General features: G+C 36.9%; 5 protein-coding genes and 1 long non-coding RNA gene across 7 annotated transcripts; 2 read left to right on the top strand and 4 right to left on the bottom strand.

Moving 5' to 3' along the window:
- Positions 1-461: 461 nt before the first annotated feature.
- LOC111379114 (glucose-6-phosphate/phosphate translocator 2, chloroplastic-like) lies at positions 462-3,633 on the top strand. Of its 2 annotated transcripts, XM_023002447.1 has the most exons (4): positions 462-765; positions 1,370-1,583; positions 2,045-2,110; positions 3,396-3,605. In XM_023002447.1, exons 1-3 carry the CDS (start codon positions 494-496, stop codon positions 2,054-2,056), a joined length of 498 nt encoding a protein of 165 aa, XP_022858215.1. In that variant the 5' UTR covers positions 462-493; the 3' UTR covers positions 2,057-2,110; positions 3,396-3,605. The 2 variants fall into 2 exon arrangements, with proteins under 2 accessions (XP_022858215.1, XP_022858216.1); XM_023002448.1 differs by lacking the exon at positions 2,045-2,110 and having other exon boundaries at positions 3,330-3,633.
- LOC111379113 (tryptophan synthase beta chain 2, chloroplastic) lies at positions 3,577-4,935 on the bottom strand. Its single transcript, XM_023002446.1, has 3 exons — positions 4,462-4,935; positions 4,274-4,368; positions 3,577-3,921 (listed from the first exon to the last, which is right to left on the bottom strand). Exons 1-3 carry the CDS (start codon positions 4,773-4,775, stop codon positions 3,746-3,748), a joined length of 585 nt encoding a protein of 194 aa, XP_022858214.1. The 5' UTR covers positions 4,776-4,935; the 3' UTR covers positions 3,577-3,745.
- Positions 4,936-5,948: 1,013 nt separating this feature from the next.
- On the bottom strand, positions 5,949-7,284 carry LOC111379105 (tryptophan synthase beta chain 2, chloroplastic-like). The gene is made up of 4 exons (XM_023002436.1): positions 7,279-7,284; positions 6,682-7,124; positions 6,494-6,588; positions 5,949-6,142 (listed from the first exon to the last, which is right to left on the bottom strand). Exons 1-4 carry the CDS (start codon positions 7,282-7,284, stop codon positions 5,949-5,951), a joined length of 738 nt encoding a protein of 245 aa, XP_022858204.1.
- Positions 7,285-7,297: 13 nt separating this feature from the next.
- LOC111379115 lies at positions 7,298-8,806 on the bottom strand. Its single transcript, XR_002700004.1, has 2 exons — positions 8,613-8,806; positions 7,298-8,485 (listed from the first exon to the last, which is right to left on the bottom strand). It is a non-coding gene; the product is annotated as an uncharacterized LOC111379115 (long non-coding RNA).
- Positions 8,807-10,546: 1,740 nt separating this feature from the next.
- On the top strand, positions 10,547-14,744 carry LOC111379112 (glucose-6-phosphate/phosphate translocator 1, chloroplastic-like). Its single transcript, XM_023002445.1, has 5 exons — positions 10,547-11,362; positions 12,234-12,459; positions 12,958-13,180; positions 13,785-13,998; positions 14,460-14,744. Exons 1-5 carry the CDS (start codon positions 10,847-10,849, stop codon positions 14,469-14,471), a joined length of 1,191 nt encoding a protein of 396 aa, XP_022858213.1. The 5' UTR covers positions 10,547-10,846; the 3' UTR covers positions 14,472-14,744.
- LOC111379111 (tryptophan synthase beta chain 1) lies at positions 14,707-19,135 on the bottom strand. Its single transcript, XM_023002444.1, has 5 exons — positions 18,760-19,135; positions 17,870-18,226; positions 15,591-16,033; positions 15,403-15,497; positions 14,707-15,051 (listed from the first exon to the last, which is right to left on the bottom strand). The coding sequence occupies exons 1-5, from the start codon at positions 19,075-19,077 to the stop codon at positions 14,876-14,878; spliced, it is 1,389 nt and encodes a 462-aa protein (XP_022858212.1). The 5' UTR covers positions 19,078-19,135; the 3' UTR covers positions 14,707-14,875.
- Positions 19,136-19,288: the final 153 nt, after the last annotated feature.

The following is a 19,288-nucleotide window of genomic DNA, read 5'->3' as shown; positions in this document are numbered from 1 at the left end:
TACCTCTATTCAATTTATTTACTTATTACTAAAATTACTGACTTTAGGAATTAGCAATTACTTATAAATGGATTAAAGTTTGATTTGCAAAAGTTAAATAGTTAATTTTTGAATCAATGGAAAAAATATTAAATAAATAAATAGAAACAAAAACTTGAAGGTTAAACAATCACTTATAGGGTAAACAAATCAACTTTAGGGAGAATCATCGGATTATCGAAACGAAAACTTCAATGTAAAATGGTCATTTTAATTAAATTTTGACCTTTGAGGATCGAACGGATGATTTTCATCACAAACGGATCCATAGCTTAGATGTTTGAAAGTCAAAAGTTGAGGAATCTATCTTCACAACGTCTAAACGATCGAGATCCAAGTGTAATTTAAAAGTCAAACTAACGGTTTCCATCATAAAGGGATCTCGAATGTAAATATTTGTAAGGTCTGAAACAATAAAGTTGTAGGAGGTGTTAAACAGAAATTACCAGTATTCATGTTCTTGTCTGATGCATACGTATATGGTTGTTGGCTGTTCACATCAGGTTTTATGGGGGCCATGATATCGAATTTGGCATTTGTTTTTCGGAACATATTTTCCAAGAAGGGCATGAAGGGCAAGTCTGTTAGTGGAATGAACTACTATGCCTGCTTATCTATGCTCTCTCTCTTGATTCTCACTCCATTTGCAATTGCTGTCGAAGGACCACAAATGTGGGCTCTTGGATTTAAAGAATCACTATCTCAAATTGGACCCCAGATTATTTGGTAATTACATGACAAGACCTACCTACTTTTGTTTTGTTTTATTTTGTCTAATATTGCACGTATGATGTCGTGAAGATATTTGATGGGTGTAAATACAAAATCCATGTATCACTAATTCTCTAGAATCCATTGTTGTATCACAAAACTAGGTTTTCTAAGAGGTGAATAATTTTGTATTTATTTGTAAATTTTGTGGATGATTAATCTAGCCATGTAAGTATATAAATTCTAGAAAACCAACTTAGCCCCGTTTGGTTTAACTAAAAATCAAGTTTTTAGTTGATTTTGATAAAAATAGTTTGTGTGGTTGGAAAGTTATAAAAGTTGTGGGCCCGTGGTTAAAAATGAGTTTTAGAAAATGGAGGGCAAACAAGAGCTTAGTCCTCCTTGAATAGAATCCTTTGTTATATGATTAGTTGATCCAAATTGATTATTTAATAATGCGGATACGACTCATTTGAGTAGTTTTTGATGTTATTGAGTTTTATTCTTCATGTAGAATATTGGGTAACAGAGTACTAAATTTTGTTTCTTTCGCCTTTTTGTCAAGATTCGGAGGTTTGTTTCTATTGATGTTTATGTTGTTGAATTTTGTAAATAACAGGTGGATGGCAGCCCAGAGTGTGTTCTACCACCTATACAATCAGGTGTCATACATGTCACTTGATGAGATTTCTCCCTTGACATTTAGCATTGGAAACACAATGAAACGCATTTCTGTCATTGTCTCATCTATCATCATTTTCCATACACCCGTACGACCCATCAACGCTCTTGGAGCTGCCATTGCAATTCTAGGAACTTTCTTGTATTCTCAGGTAATTTGCTAACTTATCCTCATTTGACTTTTTCTCCACGCATTGGCTGGATACTGCTTATTTCTGTGCTTAGGAAGTTATTTGGGGCTTTGTTTGGCAGGGCTATACTTTTATAAAGAGCTTTGTGAGGAAGCTAACTTTGGATAGTTCTCTAAAAGCTTTTCTAGTCTGACAAATGCATCTAGAAAATTATTCAAACGTGTCCAAAAATAGCTTCTTAACCTTAGACGCAGTTTTTGATTTTTCGAACGCCCAAACAGGCTCTAAATTTTGACACATTACTTCTATATTGTCGACATTGCTTGATTTCGTACCTTTAAAAAGCAATGTTTCCATATGCATGTTAAACAGACAACGAGGTTCTCATATTTGTCGTTCATTGCATTCTTCTCTGGAGTTTTGATAATATAGCCAAGTGCACATCAATGCGTTTATTCTCTTATTTTTCTCGTATTTGACAGGCAAAGCAGTAAGAACTGGAACTCGGAATTCAGCTTGGTTGAGTTGCATGAACTGGACAGAAGTAGGTGTCAAGATTCTAGATATTTGATGGGTGTAAATACAAAATCCATGTATCACTAATTCTCTAGAATCCATTGTTGTATCACAAAACTAGGTTTTCTAAGAGGTGAATAATTTTGTATTTATTTGTAAATTTTGTGGATGATTAATCTAGCCATGTAAGTATATAAATTCTAGAAAACCAACTTAGCCCCGTTTGGTTTAACTAAAAATCAAGTTTTTAGTTGATTTTGATAAAAATAGTTTGTGTGGTTGGAAAGTTATAAAAGTTGTGGGCCCGTGGTTAAAAATGAGTTTTAGAAAATGGAGGGCAAACAAGAGCTTAGTCCTCCTTGAATAGAATCCTTTGTTATATGATTAGTTGATCCAAATTGATTATTTAATAATGCGGATACGACTCATTTGAGTAGTTTTTGATGTTATTGAGTTTTATTCTTCATGTAGAATATTGGGTAACAGAGTACTAAATTTTGTTTCTTTCGCCTTTTTGTCAAGATTCGGAGGTTTGTTTCTATTGATGTTTATGTTGTTGAATTTTGTAAATAACAGGTGGATGGCAGCCCAGAGTGTGTTCTACCACCTATACAATCAGGTGTCATACATGTCACTTGATGAGATTTCTCCCTTGACATTTAGCATTGGAAACACAATGAAACGCATTTCTGTCATTGTCTCATCTATCATCATTTTCCATACACCCGTACGACCCATCAACGCTCTTGGAGCTGCCATTGCAATTCTAGGAACTTTCTTGTATTCTCAGGTAATTTGCTAACTTATCCTCATTTGACTTTTTCTCCACGCATTGGCTGGATACTGCTTATTTCTGTGCTTAGGAAGTTATTTGGGGCTTTGTTTGGCAGGGCTATACTTTTATAAAGAGCTTTGTGAGGAAGCTAACTTTGGATAGTTCTCTAAAAGCTTTTCTAGTCTGACAAATGCATCTAGAAAATTATTCAAACGTGTCCAAAAATAGCTTCTTAACCTTAGACGCAGTTTTTGATTTTTTGAACGCCCAAACAGGCTCTAAATTTTGACACATTACTTCCATATTGTCGACATTGCTTGATTTCGTACCTTTAAAAAGCAATGTTTCCATATGCATGTTAAACAGACAACGAGGTTCTCATATTTGTCGTTCATTGCATGCTTCTCTGGAGTTTTGATAATATAGCCAAGTGCACATCAATGCGTTTATTCTCTTATTTTTTTCGTATTTGACAGGCAAAGCAGTAAGAACTGGAACTCGGAATTCAGCTTGGTTGAGTTGCATGAACTGGACAGAAGTAGGTGTCAAGATTCGTGCTGCTTGAAGATCGATAAAAGTTTGTACTGAGTGGAGCATCGGCTTTACTTGTAGATACCAATAATGAGTTAAAAAACTTGGATCTTATACAGATTAAGTTTTGGTGGATTTTAGTGTTTTATGTTGTACCCCAAAGTTGAGGGAAGAACTGAGAAATTGTACCAATAAATAATGGCAACCTGACTGGTTTATCATTGCTTTCATATGAAAAATTTCATCATATAACCATGGTGGCAGACCATGACACAAACTAAATTGCCCTTCAAAAGGATCTCAAGAAATGATTCCCCGAAATTCCTAGAAGGTTCACATGCACATTTTCAAGTTAATACAATCAAAGCTTTAACAATTTAATGGCTGTCTGAACATCCTTATCTCCCCTTCCACTGCAGTTGAGCACAACTTTAGTTCCATCTGGAAGCGTCGGGCACAACTTCTCTAGATATGCCAGTGCATGAGATGTCTCGAGTGCAGGGATGATGCCCTCGAGCCTAGATAATCTCTTAAAAGCTGGCATGACACAGGCAGAGAGACACATTTAGGGTAATGTTCTTAGACGAGGCTGGATATTATTCCCGACAAAATGAAGATTCTTTTCCCCTTAATACTGGTCCTATCCCGTATCAATTTATCCAACTAAATACATCAGTGGATGACCTAACAATTCATATACACTTACAATTACTCTATCAAGAACAACATAAAGCAATTGGATATTGTGGGAGGGAAAGCAATAAAAGGACCTTAGGTTTTTTTATAATCTACTTTGACTATGTTGAACAAGGAATTCCAGAGGACTGGGCAGCTGCATATACGAAGATAAAAGCACGGAACAAATGGAACATTAGATTTCTCTCCTTACCTTCTATAGCCTCTTCATCGGTGATGCTATAATACTCAGCACGTCCAATATCTTTAAGAAAACTGTGCTCTGGTCCAACTCCAGGATAATCCAGGCTATGGAGGTCATAAAGAAGCGCTTTTTAGTCAGGGAAAATATATCGAAACAAATGGCATCTTAAATTATTGGTAAATATGAACACGGTTTACCCAGCACTAATAGAATGTGGCTCGATAATTTGCCCATCATCATCCTGCAACAAGTAGCTCATAGCTCCGTGCAAGACTCCAACTTCTCCTTTAGTCAATGTGGCAGCATGCTTACCGCTGTCCAAACCGAAACCAGCAGCCTCCACACCAATCAGCCTAACATCTTTGTCATCGACAAATTCATGAAAGATCCCCATCGCATTTGAACCTCCACCAACACATGCAACAAGCACATTGGGTTTGCCACCCCATTTTTCCAATGCTTGTTTCCTTGTTTCTTTACCAATCACTGCATGAAACTCTCTTACCATCATAGGATATGGATGGGGCCCGGCAACAGATCCCAGGATGTAATGAGTTGATTCCACATTGGTTACCCAGTCTCGTATAGCTTCAGATGTAGCATCCTTCAGCGTTGCAGTCCCCGAATGAACTGGTCTTACCTGCACGTGAGTTCGGAAATTTTAAGCTAAAAGCAGCATTATAAATTGTATCCCCGAGCCATTTAAGAAAGTCGCCAAAATTCAATTGAAAAGCACGAGTCATTTTTTATGTCATGCAGACACGATAAATTAACTTGCACAAGCATGGTCTCACCTGCATGTGAGTTGGGAAAGCCAAAAGCAGCATTATAAATTGTATCCCCGAGCCATTTATGCAAAGTCGCCAAAATTCAATTGAAAAGCATGAGTCATTTTTTGATGTCATGCAGGCATGATAAATTAACTTGCACAAGCACTCTTAATTAAGGAATTGATGATTTTATTAGAAAAAGATTCTTCATGAATAACAATGAGGCTCATAGATTTGGAAGCTGCAAAAGATGGTACTGATATCAGAATAGTAAAGGAAAGTTTGTTCTTGTAATTGTGAAATAAACTGATAAAAAGTAGTTTCATAATCTCTGAGTATTCAAAAACGATAGATAGAGGAATCTAAGCATTTTCCATCTGTGAGGCAAGACATAAGCCTCAAGGCACCAATAAAAAAATTGAAGAGTTAGTAAAAAAAAAAATAATAATAAATAAATAAATAATGCTTATAACAAAATCAAAGTCAAATTTGCAGTTCGAAACATAAAAGACATCAATACGGTAGCAAACAATAAATCAATAAAGCAGTAATGAAAGTAGTAATTATATGACAAGGTCGCTAATCCAAAATTGGAAGTATCAAGCTTCAAAAATTTCGTTAGCTTGGTTTTAATAGAAAAAGCAAAACCCAGAGTAAACTCAATGAAAAGGCCTGACAAGGGAAGGAGGTGAATGCTGGAAAGCCAAAGAGAAATTTATTTCGTCTCATCCCGTCAGTAAACATTTTTTTCTTCAGGCCATTGCTGGGTCAGATGATCCAGATTCCAGTACAAAGGTAGAAAACTGACAAGTGGAGACAAAATCCAAGACAGTAAAAGAAAGAAAAGAAGAAAAACTTGTTAAATGCTAGCTAGAAAGGAGCAACATTGCTGGTTTTTTCTTCTCTGTTTCTGTTCAGGGGTGCAAGTAGAGGGCCAGGGCACACAGGGTAATGGCTGTCTGAACATCCTTATCTCCCCTTCCACTGCAGTTGAGCACAACTTTAGTTCCATCTGGAAGCGTCGGGCACAACTTCTCTAGATATGCCAGTGCATGAGATGTCTCGAGTGCAGGGATGATGCCCTCGAGCCTAGATAATCTCTTAAAAGCTGGCATGACACAGGCAGAGAGACACATTTAGTGTAATGTTCTTAGACGAGGCTGGATATTATTCCCAACAAATGAAGATTCTTTTCCCCTTAATACTGGTCCTATCCCGTATCAATTTATCCAACTAAATACATCAGTGGATGACCTAACAATTCATATACACTTACAATTACTCTATCAAGAACAACATAAAGCAATTGGATATTGTGGGAGGGAAAGCAATAAAAGGACCTTAGGTTTTTTTATAATCTACTTTGACTATGTTGAACAAGGAATTCCAGAGGACTGGGCAGCTGCATATACGAAGATAAAAGCACGGAACAAATGGAACATTAGATTTCTCTCCTTACCTTCTATAGCCTCTTCATCGGTGATGCTATAATACTCAGCACGTCCAATATCTTTAAGAAAACTGTGCTCTGGTCCAACTCCAGGATAATCCAGGCTATGGAGGTCATAAAGAAGCGCTTTTTAGTCAGGGAAAATATATCGAAACAAATGGCATCTTAAATTATTGGTAAATATGAACACGGTTTACCCAGCACTAATAGAATGTGGCTCGATAATTTGCCCATCATCATCCTGCAACAAGTAGCTCATAGCTCCGTGCAAGACTCCAACTTCTCCTTTAGTCAATGTGGCAGCATGCTTACCGCTGTCCAAACCGAAACCAGCAGCCTCCACACCAATCAGCCTAACATCTTTGTCATCGACAAATTCATGAAAGATCCCCATCGCATTTGAACCTCCACCAACACATGCAACAAGCACATTGGGTTTGCCACCCCATTTTTCCAATGCTTGTTTCCTTGTTTCTTTACCAATCACTGCATGAAACTCTCTTACCATCATAGGATATGGATGGGGCCCGGCAACAGATCCCAGGATGTAATGAGTTGATTCCACATTGGTTACCCAGTCTCGTATAGCTTCAGATGTAGCATCCTTCAGCGTTGCAGTCCCCGAATGAACTGGTCTTACCTGCACGTGAGTTCGGAAATTTTAAGCTAAAAGCAGCATTATAAATTGTATCCCCGAGCCATTTAAGAAAGTCGCCAAAATTCAATTGAAAAGCACGAGTCATTTTTTATGTCATGCAGACACGATAAATTAACTTGCACAAGCATGGTCTCACCTGCATGTGAGTTGGGAAAGCCAAAAGCAGCATTATAAATTGTATCCCCGAGCCATTTATGCAAAGTCGCCAAAATTCAATTGAAAAGCATGAGTCATTTTTTGATGTCATGCAGGCATGATAAATTAACTTGCACAAGCACTCTTAATTAAGGAATTGATGATTTTATTAGAAAAAGATTCTTCATGAATAACAATGAGGCTCATAGATTTGGAAGCTGCAAAAGATGGTACTGATATCAGAATAGTAAAGGAAAGTTTGTTCTTGTAATTGTGAAATAAACTGATAAAAAGTAGTTTCATAATCTCTGAGTATTCAAAAACGATAGATAGAGGAATCTAAGCATTTTCCATCTGTGAGGCAAGACATAAGCCTCAAGGCACCAATAAAAAAATTGAAGAGTTAGTAAAAAAAAAAATAATAATAAATAAATAAATAATGCTTATAACAAAATCAAAGTCAAATTTGCAGTTCGAAACATAAAAGACATCAATACGGTAGCAAACAATAAATCAATAAAGCAGTAATGAAAGTAGTAATTATATGACAAGGTCGCTAATCCAAAATTGGAAGTATCAAGCTTCAAAAATTTCGTTAGCTTGGTTTTAATAGAAAAAGCAAAACCCAGAGTAAACTCAATGAAAAGGCCTGACAAGGGAAGGAGGTGAATGCTGGAAAGCCAAAGACAAATTTATTTCGTCTCATCCCGTCAGTAAACATTTTTTTCTTCAGGCCATTGCTGGGTCAGATGATCCAGATTCCAGTACAAAGGTAGAAAACTGACAAGTGGAGACAAAATCCAAGACAGTAAAAGAAAGAAAAGAAGAAAAACTTGTTAAATGCTAGCTAGAAAGGAGCAACATTGCTGGTTTTTTCTTCTCTGTTTCTGTTCAGGGGTGCAAGTAGAGGGCCAGGGCACACAGGGTGTTCATTTTTTCTCCTCTAATCTCCAATCTTTTTCTTTTCTTTTGATTTTATTAGTTTTTAAGAAGGTTTGTGTTAGGAACATCCCAAAAATCCTTAAAACACATTCTGGAAAACCCAAGCAACCGAGGGTTTGAGGGTGCTAAGAACAAAGCCCAAATGTGGCAACTCCCTGCCGTCACGAGGCTTATGCTTGAGTTTGACTCAGTAAGCCAAGGTGTAAGCCTTGACAGAACACCTTAAGCAAGAGGCACCTGGTAATGCTGTTGGAGACGCTGCTAGTCTGTGAATTTGAAGGGAACCCAAAAACCAGAGTGACTACTTGATGCAAGAAACATAAACAATTCGAAAAAAGAATGCACGTATATTGCTGCATACAGCATCCTAATGAGCTGAATGCTGGAAAGTACCCCAAATCCACAATGATAATTTTGTTTTGCAATCACTGTTCTGCACATAGTTGTCCAGGCATGACAACGGGGTAGACAGGATTTACCAGCATTCTTGTGTATGCTAAGAGAAGATTGATGCGTGGATAACTGGGGATTGCAATTCCGAGTACATCAGATTATCAAAAGAACTAGTAAAAAGCTAGTATTGATAAACAAACCTCAGCTCCAAGAAGTCGCATTCTGAAGACATTGAGTGCTTGCCTCTCCATGTCCTGAGCACCCATATAGATAATACACTCTAACCCAAAACGAGCACAAACGGTAGCTGTAGCAACACCATGCTGACCAGCCCCTGTTTCAGCAATGATACGTTTCTTGCCCAGGCGCTTGGCTAGCAATGCTTGGGCAACAGCATTGTTGATTTTGTGGGCCCCAGTGTGGTTAAGATCTTCTCTTTTGAGGTAAATTTGTGGCCCTCTTCCATCAGGACGTTTATAGTGCTCTGTAAGTCGTTCCGCAAAGTAAAGAGGACTCTCTCTCCCGACATAGTCTCTCAATATCCCATCTAGCTCATTCTGCATGTAGTACAATCAATCATACATTTTGATAGAGGAGCCCACTAGCTGCTTTTGAAATGGGGTAATTGAATGCTTCAATACTACCACCTGTGGTGGTAGGTGGGATATCTAATTAAAGCCATGTTTGATTTGACATAAATTAAATCTATAGTAAATTTTGATAAAATTAATGAATATCGAGTTGAAAAGTTGATAAAAATAAATTTTAATAAATGGGGGCCAAAGAATGCGAAACATAGACCGGGTTTTAGAAATTCCGATATTATTTATCTTGAAAAAAAATGAAAGACCGTGTTTAAAATACAAAACCTCTTGATGTCTTGATCTATAAAAGAATCATGCGCTTCGAGGACATTATTTCAAGAAAGATTTATTGGCAATATATCTAAGACTTTAAAATTAAACCATTAGTATTAGTGTTCCTAGTGGTTGACATTCATTGAAGATAGTCGAGCAAGAATAGACATTGAACTTCTAAATTAAGAAACATGACAAGTAATTAATATTAACTCTAAATACTATGATCAAAATATTTGCTGATGTATGGCGTATTTAGCTAGCTCTAACTCTAACTCTAACTCTTCTTTATCACATTCTATTAAATATATACGTCAAGCCAAAGATTTTAATGACATAACAAAATTCAAAACTTGCTATACCTCTATTCAATTTATTTACTTATTACTAAAATTACTGACTTTAGGAATTAGCAATTACTTATAAATGGATTAAAGTTTGATTTGCAAAAGTTAAATAGTTAATTTTTGAATCAATGGAAAAAATATTAAATAAATAAATAGAAACAAAAACTTGAAGGTTAAACAATCACTTATAGGGTAAACAAATCAACTTTAGGGAGAATCATCGGATTATCGAAACGAAAACTTCAATGTAAAATGGTCATTTTAATTAAATTTTGACCTTTGAGGATCGAACGGATGATTTTCATCACAAACGGATCCATAGCTTAGATGTTTGAAAGTCAAAAGTTGAGGAATCTATCTTCACAACGTCTAAACGATCGAGATCCAAGTGTAATTTAAAAGTCAAACTAACGGTTTCCATCATAAAGGGATCTCGAATGTAAATATTTGTAAGGTCTGAAACCCTTGACGCTACAAATCAAAACGACGAGATTCAATCTTCACAACCTTCAAAATGTCAATTTTGTAATCGCATTTTATAATATCAATGGTGTTTAATATCAATTTATATGAAAACACCATTGACATTAATTTATAAGTTCAATTGAATAAAAAAAATTATGACTCATTACACCCATAAGAAAGATGACACAAAATTACATTTGGGGACTTGAAAATTTGCAGTGAAGGCGCCACTAGTTAGCATTAGGAACCAAACCTACGTGATTTCGGTTCTGCCAACCTACTAAACTTAGAGCCAACCTCGTCTCTTTTTCTCTCTCTTGAGTCAGTGAATGCAAAAGGAGAAAGAAATCTCTCCCCAAAAACCCTTTTCTCCATGAAAAGTTGTCAACAACTAGCTTTTATCTGTTCTTCTGGCGTAACCAAAGCTTCAAGTTTTTCTCAATTTCCCCGTCTATCTATTGACAACATAAGCATACAGTAATATATATAAACCTGTCAACTTTTTCTGGGTCAGACCCCTTCCTCTTGATTTTTGCTCAGATTTCAAAATTCCAATTTTTATACTATGATCTCCTCTTTCAAGCAGTCCACTTTAGCACTCAAGGTTCCAGATTTTCTCCTATCAAGATCTCCGGTGCAGGCACAGGCCGGCCACCTGCCGTTTCTTCCACAGATAAATAATCGCCGGAACTTCATCGTTTCTCTCTCTAAACCCCTCCACGTCGTTTCACCAGAAGCTTTCTCCACTTCTTTAAAGAAGTCTTTAAAACATGAAAAGGTGCAATCTTTGATCTCGTGTAAAGCGTATGAAGCCGACAAATCGGAGCCGATCAGCGAGTCGCCGTCGGTGAAATCCGAGGCGGCGAGGAGACTGAAGATCGGGATTTATTTTGCCACGTGGTGGGCTTTGAATGTGATCTTTAATATATATAACAAAAAAGTGTTGAATGCTTTTCCATTTCCATGGTTAACTTCAACGCTTTCACTGGCTGCTGGATCATTGATCATGTTTATTTCTTGGGCTCTGAGGATCGCTGAAGCCCCAAAAACTGATCTTGATTTTTGGAAGACCCTTTTTCCTGTAAGCATATTTAGGGTTTTACAAGATCTGGGTTTTGCTTCTTGCGCAGTTCTACGATCTGTTATTTATTTTCTTTTAGTGAATTCTCTGATATATGTGTTTCTGTTATGGGTTTTTGGACATTGGTAATTCGTGTTTGTATGATTATTTTTCTGTGTTTTTGATCTTCTAGACACAGGCTTCATAGTATAATTGACAAAATTTTAGCACCTTTTTCTCAGCTAATATGGAGTCCAAATACCCTTTTTTTTTTTTCTTTTTTTCTTTTTTTTTTTTGGTGAACTTTTGGACATGAATTGACAGCATAATGGACTAAATTTTAGTATTTGTTTGTAGGTTAATAGTGTGGAGTCCACTTTACCAATTATTTTCTGGAGTTTGAACTTCTATAGTGTGCAGTGCTCAAAAAAATTAGTTTTCTTTTTGTGTTAATATTATATTGTCAAGACCACAATACCAATTGTTTTTAGGATTTTTGAACTTCTGGATGGGAATTTGGCAGTACAATGGAAAAAAATTTATTTTATTTTTCCCCCCTTAGATGACAATGTTTAAATCATCACTTATTATTTCTCATGCTTTTTGAACTTTAGGTCCTTTTCTTGCAACTGACAAATTCTTGGTTTATATTGTCGAGTCTCCCTTACCAATTATTTTTCAGGGTTTTTGAACTTCTGGACAGAGACTTGAGACCGAAAATGGACGAAATGCTTAGTTTCCTTTTCTTCGTTAACACCGTTCAGTCCACGGCACAGAACATGCCATCTGTGTTTCTGTGATTTGGATCCACGGAAACATGTTTTTCTTGTATGTATTTTCTCTAAAATAATTGAAGAATTGATTAATGTTGATGTTGGGTTGACGTTTTTAGGTTGCTGTTGCACATACTATTGGTCATGTTGCAGCTACTGTGAGTATGTCAAAGGTGGCTGTATCATTTACTCACATAATCAAGAGCGGTGAGCCTGCTTTCAGTGTTTTGGTGTCGAGATTTCTCTTGGGAGAGACATTTTCACCGTCTGTTTACTTGTCGCTCGTTCCGATCATCGGTGGTTGTGGTCTCGCAGCCCTCACCGAGCTCAACTTCAACATGACTGGTAATTCGTTGATTCACTTTTGTGATTTGATTGAACCTTGTTTGATTAATATTGTCCTCTTTTACTTGATTTGCTATAGTAGGAGGGGGTATTGACATATTGTCATTCAGAAATAGAAATAAATTTGATTAGAACATTCTCGGATAAACTCTTAAAATGTAATCTTCTATAGTATAAGTTAAAGTTTATGTGGAAAGTAAGTTTTGCTAGTAAAAAAAGTAACTTTGAACTTACTTTAACATTAGCAACCCAACTTTCTAAGTTTTCATTGTTATATACTGGTGAGACCTCAGTGCGACCATGAAACTTGTCTTTTTTATTTCTTCATCATGAATTCTTCATGGAGTCTCATGAATTTGTTTATATAAGTGATTTTGGTTGGCCGTTTCTGGTATTTTTGAAAATTGAATAAAGTTGTAGGAGGTGTTAAACAGAAATTACCAGTATTCATGTTCTTGTCTGATGCATACGTATATGGTTGTTGGCTGTTCACATCAGGTTTTATGGGGGCCATGATATCGAATTTGGCATTTGTTTTTCGGAACATATTTTCCAAGAAGGGCATGAAGGGCAAGTCTGTTAGTGGAATGAACTACTATGCCTGCTTATCTATGCTCTCTCTCTTGATTCTCACTCCATTTGCAATTGCTGTCGAAGGACCACAAATGTGGGCTCTTGGATTTAAAGAATCACTATCTCAAATTGGACCCCAGATTATTTGGTAATTACATGACAAGACCTACCTACTTTTGTTTTGTTTTATTTTGTCTAATATTGCACGTATGATGTCGTGAAGATATTTGATGGGTGTAAATACAAAATCCATGTATCACTAATTCTCTAGAATCCATTGTTGTATCACAAAACTAGGTTTTCTAAGAGGTGAATAATTTTGTATTTATTTGTAAATTTTGTGGATGATTAATCTAGCCATGTAAGTATATAAATTCTAGAAAACCAACTTAGCCCCGTTTGGTTTAACTAAAAATCAAGTTTTTAGTTGATTTTGATAAAAATAGTTTGTGTGGTTGGAAAGTTATAAAAGTTGTGGGCCCGTGGTTAAAAATGAGTTTTAGAAAATGGAGGGCAAACAAGAGCTTAGTCCTCCTTGAATAGAATCCTTTGTTATATGATTAGTTGATCCAAATTGATTATTTAATAATGCGGATACGACTCATTTGAGTAGTTTTTGATGTTATTGAGTTTTATTCTTCATGTAGAATATTGGGTAACAGAGTACTAAATTTTGTTTCTTTCGCCTTTTTGTCAAGATTCGGAGGTTTGTTTCTATTGATGTTTATGTTGTTGAATTTTGTAAATAACAGGTGGATGGCAGCCCAGAGTGTGTTCTACCACCTATACAATCAGGTGTCATACATGTCACTTGATGAGATTTCTCCCTTGACATTTAGCATTGGAAACACAATGAAACGCATTTCTGTCATTGTCTCATCTATCATCATTTTCCATACACCCGTACGACCCATCAACGCTCTTGGAGCTGCCATTGCAATTCTAGGAACTTTCTTGTATTCTCAGGTAATTTGCTAACTTATCCTCATTTGACTTTTTCTCCACGCATTGGCTGGATACTGCTTATTTCTGTGCTTAGGAAGTTATTTGGGGCTTTGTTTGGCAGGGCTATACTTTTATAAAGAGCTTTGTGAGGAAGCTAACTTTGGATAGTTCTCTAAAAGCTTTTCTAGTCTGACAAATGCATCTAGAAAATTATTCAAACGTGTCCAAAAATAGCTTCTTAACCTTAGACGCAGTTTTTGATTTTTTGAACGCCCAAACAGGCTCTAAATTTTGACACATTACTTCCATATTGTCGACATTGCTTGATTTCGTACCTTTAAAAAGCAATGTTTCCATATGCATGTTAAACAGACAACGAGGTTCTCATATTTGTCGTTCATTGCATGCTTCTCTGGAGTTTTGATAATATAGCCAAGTGCACATCAATGCGTTTATTCTCTTATTTTTTTCGTATTTGACAGGCAAAGCAGTAAGAACTGGAACTCGGAATTCAGCTTGGTTGAGTTGCATGAACTGGACAGAAGTAGGTGTCAAGATTCGTGCTGCTTGAAGATCGATAAAAGTTTGTACTGAGTGGAGCATCGGCTTTACTTGTAGATACCAATAATGAGTTAAAAAACTTGGATCTTATACAGATTAAGTTTTGGTGGATTTTAGTGTTTTATGTTGTACCCCAAAGTTGAGGGAAGAACTGAGAAATTGTACCAATAAATAATGGCAACCTGACTGGTTTATCATTGCTTTCATATGAAAAATTTCATCATATAACCATGGTGGCAGACCATGACACAAACTAAATTGCCCTTCAAAAGGATCTCAAGAAATGATTCCCCGAAATTCCTAGAAGGTTCACATGCACATTTTCAAGTTAATACAATCAAAGCTTTAACAATTTAATGGCTGTCTGAACATCCTTATCTCCCCTTCCACTGCAGTTGAGCACAACTTTAGTTCCATCTGGAAGCGTCGGGCACAACTTCTCTAGATATGCCAGTGCATGAGATGTCTCGAGTGCAGGGATGATGCCCTCGAGCCTAGATAATCTCTTAAAAGCTGGCATGACACAGGCAGAGAGACACATTTAGTGTAATGTTCTTAGACGAGGCTGGATATTATTCCCAACAAATGAAGATTCTTTTCCCCTTAATACTGGTCCTATCCCGTATCAATTTATCCAACTAAATACATCAGTGGATGACCTAACAATTCATATACACTTACAATTACTCTATCAAGAACAACATAAAGCAATTGGATATTGTGGGAGGGAAAGCAATAAAAGGACCTTAGGTTTTTTTATAATCTACTTTGACTATGTTGAACAAGGAATTCCAGAGGACTGGGCAGCTGCATATACGAAGATAAAAGCACGGAACAAATGGAACATTAGATTTCTCTCCTTACCTTCTATAGCCTCTTCATCGGTGATGCTATAATACTCAGCACGTCCAATATCTTTAAGAAAACTGTGCTCTGGTCCAACTCCAGGATAATCCAGGCTATGGAGGTCATAAAGAAGCGCTTTTTAGTCAGGGAAAATATATCGAAACAAATGGCATCTTAAATTATTGGTAAATATGAACACGGTTTACCCAGCACTAATAGAATGTGGCTCGATAATTTGCCCATCATCATCCTGCAACAAGTAGCTCATAGCTCCGTGCAAGACTCCAACTTCTCCTTTAGTCAATGTGGCAGCATGCTTACCGCTGTCCAAACCGAAACCAGCAGCCTCCACACCAATCAGCCTAACATCTTTGTCATCGACAAATTCATGAAAGATCCCCATCGCATTTGAACCTCCACCAACACATGCAACAAGCACATTGGGTTTGCCACCCCATTTTTCCAATGCTTGTTTCCTTGTTTCTTTACCAATCACTGCATGAAACTCTCTTACCATCATAGGATATGGATGGGGCCCGGCAACAGATCCCAGGATGTAATGAGTTGATTCCACATTGGTTACCCAGTCTCGTATAGCTTCAGATGTAGCATCCTTCAGCGTTGCAGTCCCCGAATGAACTGGTCTTACCTGCACGTGAGTTCGGAAATTTTAAGCTAAAAGCAGCATTATAAATTGTATCCCCGAGCCATTTAAGAAAGTCGCCAAAATTCAATTGAAAAGCACGAGTCATTTTTTATGTCATGCAGACACGATAAATTAACTTGCACAAGCATGGTCTCACCTGCATGTGAGTTGGGAAAGCCAAAAGCAGCATTATAAATTGTATCCCCGAGCCATTTAAGAAAGTCGCCAAAATTCAATTGAAAAGCACGAGTCATTTTTTATGTCATGCAGACACGATAAATTAACTTGCACAAGCATGGTCTCACCTGCATGTGAGTTGGGAAAGCCAAAAGCAGCATTATAAATTGTATCCCCGAGCCATTTATGCAAAGTCGCCAAAATTCAATTGAAAAGCACGAGTCATTTTTTGATGTCATGCAGGCATGATAAATTAACTTGCACAAGCACTCTTAATTAAGGAATTGATGATTTTATTAGAAAAAGATTCTTCATGAATAACAATGAGGCTCATAGATTTGGAAGCTGCAAAAGATGGTACTGATATCAGAATAGTAAAGGAAAGTTTGTTCTTGTAATTGTGAAATAAACTGATAAAAAGTAGTTTCATAATCTCTGAGTATTCAAAAACGATAGATAGAGGAATCTAAGCATTTTCCATCTGTGAGGCAAGACATAAGCCTCAAGGCACCAATAAAAAAATTGAAGAGTTAGTAAAAAAAAAAATAATAATAAATAAATAAATAATGCTTATAACAAAATCAAAGTCAAATTTGCAGTTCGAAACATAAAAGACATCAATACGGTAGCAAACAATAAATCAATAAAGCAGTAATGAAAGTAGTAATTATATGACAAGGTCGCTAATCCAAAATTGGAAGTATCAAGCTTCAAAAATTTCGTTAGCTTGGTTTTAATAGAAAAAGCAAAACCCAGAGTAAACTCAATGAAAAGGCCTGACAAGGGAAGGAGGTGAATGCTGGAAAGCCAAAGAGAAATTTATTTCGTCTCATCCCGTCAGTAAACATTTTTTTCTTCAGGCCATTGCTGGGTCAGATGATCCAGATTCCAGTACAAAGGTAGAAAACTGACAAGTGGAGACAAAATCCAAGACAGTAAAAGAAAGAAAAGAAGAAAAACTTGTTAAATGCTAGCTAGAAAGGAGCAACATTGCTGGTTTTTTCTTCTCTGTTTCTGTTCAGGGGTGCAAGTAGAGGGCCAGGGCACACAGGGTGTTCATTTTTTCTCCTCTAATCTCCAATCTTTTTCTTTTCTTTTGATTTTATTAGTTTTTAAGAAGGTTTGTGTTAGGAACATCCCAAAAATCCTTAAAACACATTCTGGAAAACCCAAGCAACCGAGGGTTTGAGGGTGCTAAGAACAAAGCCCAAATGTGGCAACTCCCTGCCGTCACGAGGCTTATGCTTGAGTTTGACTCAGTAAGCCAAGGTGTAAGCCTTGACAGAACACCTTAAGCAAGAGGCACCTGGTAATGCTGTTGGAGATGCTGCTAGTCTGTGAATTTGAAGGGAACCCAAAAACCAGAGTGACTACTTGATGCAAGAAACATAAACAATTCGAAAAAAGAATGCACGTATATTGCTGCATACAGCATCCTAATGAGCTGAATGCTGGAAAGTACCCCAAATCCACAATGATAATTTTGTTTTGCAATCACTGTTCTGCACATAGTTGTCCAGGCATGACAACGGGGTAGACAGGATTTACCAGCATTCTTGTGTATGCTAAGAGAAGATTGATGCGTGGATAACTGGGGATTGCAATTCCGAGTACATCAGATTATCAAAAGAACTAGTAAAAAGCTAGTATTGATAAACAAACCTCAGCTCCAAGAAGTCGCATTCTGAAGACATTGAGTGCTTGCCTCTCCATGTCCTGAGCACCCATATAGATAATACACTCTAACCCAAAACGAGCACAAACGGTAGCTGTAGCAACACCATGCTGACCAGCCCCTGTTTCAGCAATGATACGTTTCTTGCCCAGGCGCTTGGCTAGCAATGCTTGGGCAACAGCATTGTTGATTTTGTGGGCCCCAGTGTGGTTAAGATCTTCTCTTTTGAGGTAAATTTGTGGCCCTCTTCCATCAGGACGTTTATAGTGCTCTGTAAGTCGTTCCGCAAAGTAAAGAGGACTCTCTCTCCCGACATAGTCTCTCAATATCCCATCTAGCTCATTCTACATGTAGTACAATCAATCATACATTTTGATTATATTCAGTGTTCTATTACTTAAATCATTATCTTTACAATGTCTTAAAATGCATAATTATATTTTAACAATTTGTATAAAATTTATAGCTTGATCATGCTGAAAATGCCCAAGTTTTAAATTTTCTAGTAACAACATTTCTCTAGACAAAAAAATTAAATTCAGTAAAATCTATTTTTCAAAATACAATTCACAACATAGCTAAACTTTGCCCCCTCCCCCCCCCCCCCCCCCCAAAAAAAATAAAAATAAAAATAAACGTAGAACCGTAGAGTGAAGAAAAAGCAGAACGATTACTAAACCAGCCAATAATTTAATCACATTACCATACAAGGCGCTTGACACAGCGTGTTTTCATTACAAAATATATTTTAGAATTAAAATTCATAAGAAGTTAAAAAAAATCGAGAATCACAAAATGATTCACAGAAAAACAAAATGTGAATTAAATATATATTTCGCAAAAAGAAAAAAGAAAAAAAAGGATCTTTAAGCAAGACCTGAAATTTCTGGTCAGAAGCGAGGGAATTGAATGCAGTCTCGAGCTCCGTGAGGGCGTACATTAAGGTTTCAGGTACATATTTCCCACCAAACTTACCGAATCGCCCGAACGAGTCTGGCCGCTGCAGAACCACCGGTTCGAGATGATGCTCCGCCATTGTCTGTTTGGACAGGGTACAGAAAACAGAATGACGTTTTGGATTCAAATGGCAAGGGGGAGTAATTCTGTCGAATTTCAAGGGCAAAAGGGAATAACAATCGGCGGAGGAAGCGAGGTGGGTTCGGGCTCTGCAGGGTGCGGCGGCGAAAAAGGCCATGTCCTAACGGAGTAGATTATAATTTAAGGAGGAGTTACGCTGCCTGGACAGGGTTCAAATTTTATACTAGACAAATAGACGTAAAAATACATACGAAAATAGAGGGACACGTATCGAAATATAATTGGACAGTTTAAAAAATAAAATATGAAACTCCAATCAACAGTTGCCAAATCAGTCTGTATTTTTTATTTTCTATTTTTGAGTCAAG

Source organism: Olea europaea, unplaced genomic scaffold, assembly GCF_002742605.1.
Source record: "Olea europaea var. sylvestris unplaced genomic scaffold, O_europaea_v1 scaffold1932, whole genome shotgun sequence".
NCBI lineage: Eukaryota > Viridiplantae > Streptophyta > Magnoliopsida > Lamiales > Oleaceae > Olea > Olea europaea.
Note: the sequence above shows the minus strand (reverse complement) of the source record. Positions and strands in the feature narration are given on the sequence as shown.

Coding starts and splice junctions, on each gene's coding strand:
- LOC111379114 (XM_023002448.1), top strand. CDS start 494: ATGTTCTTGTCTGATGCATACGTATATGGTTGTTGGCTGTTCACATCA. Junction 766..1,369: donor ATTGGACCCCAGATTATTTG/GTAATTACATGA, acceptor TGTAAATAACAG/GTGGATGGCAGCCCAGAGTG.
- LOC111379113 (XM_023002446.1), bottom strand. CDS start 4,775: ATGATGGTAAGAGAGTTTCATGCAGTGATTGGTAAAGAAACAAGGAAA. Junction 4,369..4,461: donor CCACATTCTATTAGTGCTGG/GTAAACCGTGTT, acceptor TGACCTCCATAG/CCTGGATTATCCTGGAGTTG. Junction 3,922..4,273: donor CGATGAAGAGGCTATAGAAG/GTAAGGAGAGAA, acceptor GTGTCATGCCAG/CTTTTAAGAGATTATCTAGG.
- LOC111379105 (XM_023002436.1), bottom strand. Junction 6,589..6,681: donor CCACATTCTATTAGTGCTGG/GTAAACCGTGTT, acceptor TGACCTCCATAG/CCTGGATTATCCTGGAGTTG. Junction 6,143..6,493: donor CGATGAAGAGGCTATAGAAG/GTAAGGAGAGAA, acceptor GTGTCATGCCAG/CTTTTAAGAGATTATCTAGG.
- LOC111379112 (XM_023002445.1), top strand. CDS start 10,847: ATGATCTCCTCTTTCAAGCAGTCCACTTTAGCACTCAAGGTTCCAGAT. Junction 11,363..12,233: donor TTTGGAAGACCCTTTTTCCT/GTAAGCATATTT, acceptor TGACGTTTTTAG/GTTGCTGTTGCACATACTAT. Junction 13,181..13,784: donor ATTGGACCCCAGATTATTTG/GTAATTACATGA, acceptor TGTAAATAACAG/GTGGATGGCAGCCCAGAGTG.
- LOC111379111 (XM_023002444.1), bottom strand. CDS start 19,077: ATGGCCTTTTTCGCCGCCGCACCCTGCAGAGCCCGAACCCACCTCGCT. Junction 18,227..18,759: donor CTTCTGACCAGAAATTTCAG/GTCTTGCTTAAA, acceptor TACTACATGTAG/AATGAGCTAGATGGGATATT. Junction 15,498..15,590: donor CCACATTCTATTAGTGCTGG/GTAAACCGTGTT, acceptor TGACCTCCATAG/CCTGGATTATCCTGGAGTTG.